This window comes from Penicillium arizonense, assembly GCF_001773325.1.
Source record: "Penicillium arizonense strain CBS 141311 chromosome Unknown PENARI_contig211, whole genome shotgun sequence".
Taxonomy (NCBI): Eukaryota; Fungi; Ascomycota; class Eurotiomycetes; order Eurotiales; family Aspergillaceae; genus Penicillium; species Penicillium arizonense.
In genome coordinates, this window is record NW_019173488.1 from 1 (window position 1) to 2021 (window position 2021).

Sequence of the window (2021 nt, forward strand, 5' to 3'; positions counted from 1 at the left end):
ACTCCCCTCAACTAAAGAGCGACTGTCAGCCCGACCAAAAAAGAGCTCTACATGGCGCCAGGGTGTACAGGATGGCTCGAAGTTAGTTTCACCACTTTGTTCTCACAGAATCTGTCTCGAGCCCAGTTCCGAAACACACTAATCCAGTCCAGGATTAGCTCGGATTCAAATACTGAATCGTATTGAAAGGGTTCCTCACGTGATGGAAAGTTTCGTAAATTAACTGTAATACATTTGCAGAGAATACTGGCATCTGCAGGTCCGGCGAGTATGAGAATATATAAATCAGGTCGACTCCCGCATCAGCAGCCATCTGTGAAATCCGCTCAGAGCTTTGTTGAGTGGTTTTGCATAAATCATACTGCGGGCCCAGAATGATTATTCCCCATAAGAACGTCGTCCACCTCAAATTGTATTCCACTGGTTGATGACCCCGACCGCACAATATTGATGATGTGATGGACGTCATCATCATTAGATTTCCGGATTGCCCTCAGAAAGTCGTCCAAAAACCTCTGATAGTAACCAAGTTCTTCGTCCATCTTCCTTACGTAGCTTTTGCGTCGCTTGTCGGAGCTCTTATCTAATATGCAAATAGAGCCATGCTTCGTGCATTCCAAGCACGGATTTCCAGAACTGCACTATTGTTTGAGACATCAATAAGTTAATAGCTAAGTATGCGATATGATTTAGGATCCTTACTTTGGTCCGCCGACGCTGACACTCTTTGCAGGCTGCTGAGAGTCTTCGCATTTTTAAGTCGTCTTGTAATACGATTGTTCCCGATTCTTCATCTACTGAGGCTTTGGTAGTTGGCGTATGAGGACGAGTCGGCCTGAACCGGGAAGAAGACATCTGTATTAAGTGTTTAGTATAAGGGTAGACGCAGAGTAAAAGGTGAGCGGGGAATAGGAGGTCGGGGCAGCAAAGGTGGCGACGGGAATTCATAATATGACCCACATCACAAGCAGTGAGAATAGCGGAGCAGGTGGGGAAAAAGAGGGACCGCGCAGCAGTAGGAAGTACAGTACCGTGGGGTACGGGGATAATGTTGTGAATCAGGGCTCCATGGTTTAAGCAGTTGGGGCTGAAAGATGTAATCGTCATTGTAATGGCTGCCGCACATATCTAGACTTAACTCCCTACAAGGCCTGTTGGCGTAAGTTGGATGCCGTCAGCAGGGGGTAGACATGTCTAATATTGCACACAGCGACGATCGTGGGGGGCACGCTAAAGTCATGGGAAGCATAATGCCAAGCCTATTACAAGAAGCACTACCCACTAATACTGTCTCTACACAATTCGCTCGTTCGCAGTGGTCACTCTAGAGCACAAGTAGTGGGATATGGAGGTTCAAATCCCTGCCACGTCTCCAAACGAGCATCCGTCTGTCAGGCTTGTTTACTGAATCAACATTCTAGACCCCCTGGAGACCTTACAAGCCTAGTACAGGAGCTATCTTTAAGCTGTTATTTACGATTGTACTAAAATACTGCCAAGAAATGGGGTTCAGGGACAGAGTAACCGCAATAGGTATAGCGTGTTCCAAAAGAAGATCCGAGAAAGAATCTCTGAGAGTAAATGGTGAAACTGATTTCGATCCTCCCTGTATGCCAGACTGCCATCGTGCCATCCCCATTTCACCATGTATTATGACGCGAAGAAATTTCTGGTGAATATCTGGCTGCCACAGAAAAATAGCCTTCTGGTAAGGCGCTTTGTGGGATAAGGAGGGGCATATTCGTCAGACCCTTGTCCCGTTATTGTGGAGTTGGGGATATATATTCTGAGTTTAATTGATATGTGAGGTTTATTTTGTCCTTGACATTATAGTCACAGCCTATCACCTACGCAAAATTCACCCGAGTTTGACTTATTTTATGTAACCCTCTGTCATCCATGGATGTCTCTCGGTATGCATAGCTTTACAGTGCTTTATGGGAAATGAGAAATGGGAAAGCCAACAAAATAATATTTTATAAACCCTATGCAGTGGTTTATCCATATAACCTCAAAGCTCA

General features: G+C 45.4%; 1 protein-coding gene across 1 annotated transcript; it reads right to left on the reverse strand.

Moving 5' to 3' along the window:
• Positions 1 to 583: 583 nt before the first annotated feature.
• Positions 584 to 1107, reverse strand: PENARI_c211G03934 (uncharacterized protein; the record flags this gene model as incomplete). The annotated part of the gene is made up of 4 exons (XM_022638153.1): positions 584 to 641; positions 703 to 745; positions 799 to 855; positions 957 to 1107. The coding sequence occupies 4 exons, from the start codon at positions 1105 to 1107 to the stop codon at positions 584 to 586; spliced, it is 309 nt and encodes a 102-aa protein (XP_022481991.1).
• Positions 1108 to 2021: the final 914 nt, after the last annotated feature.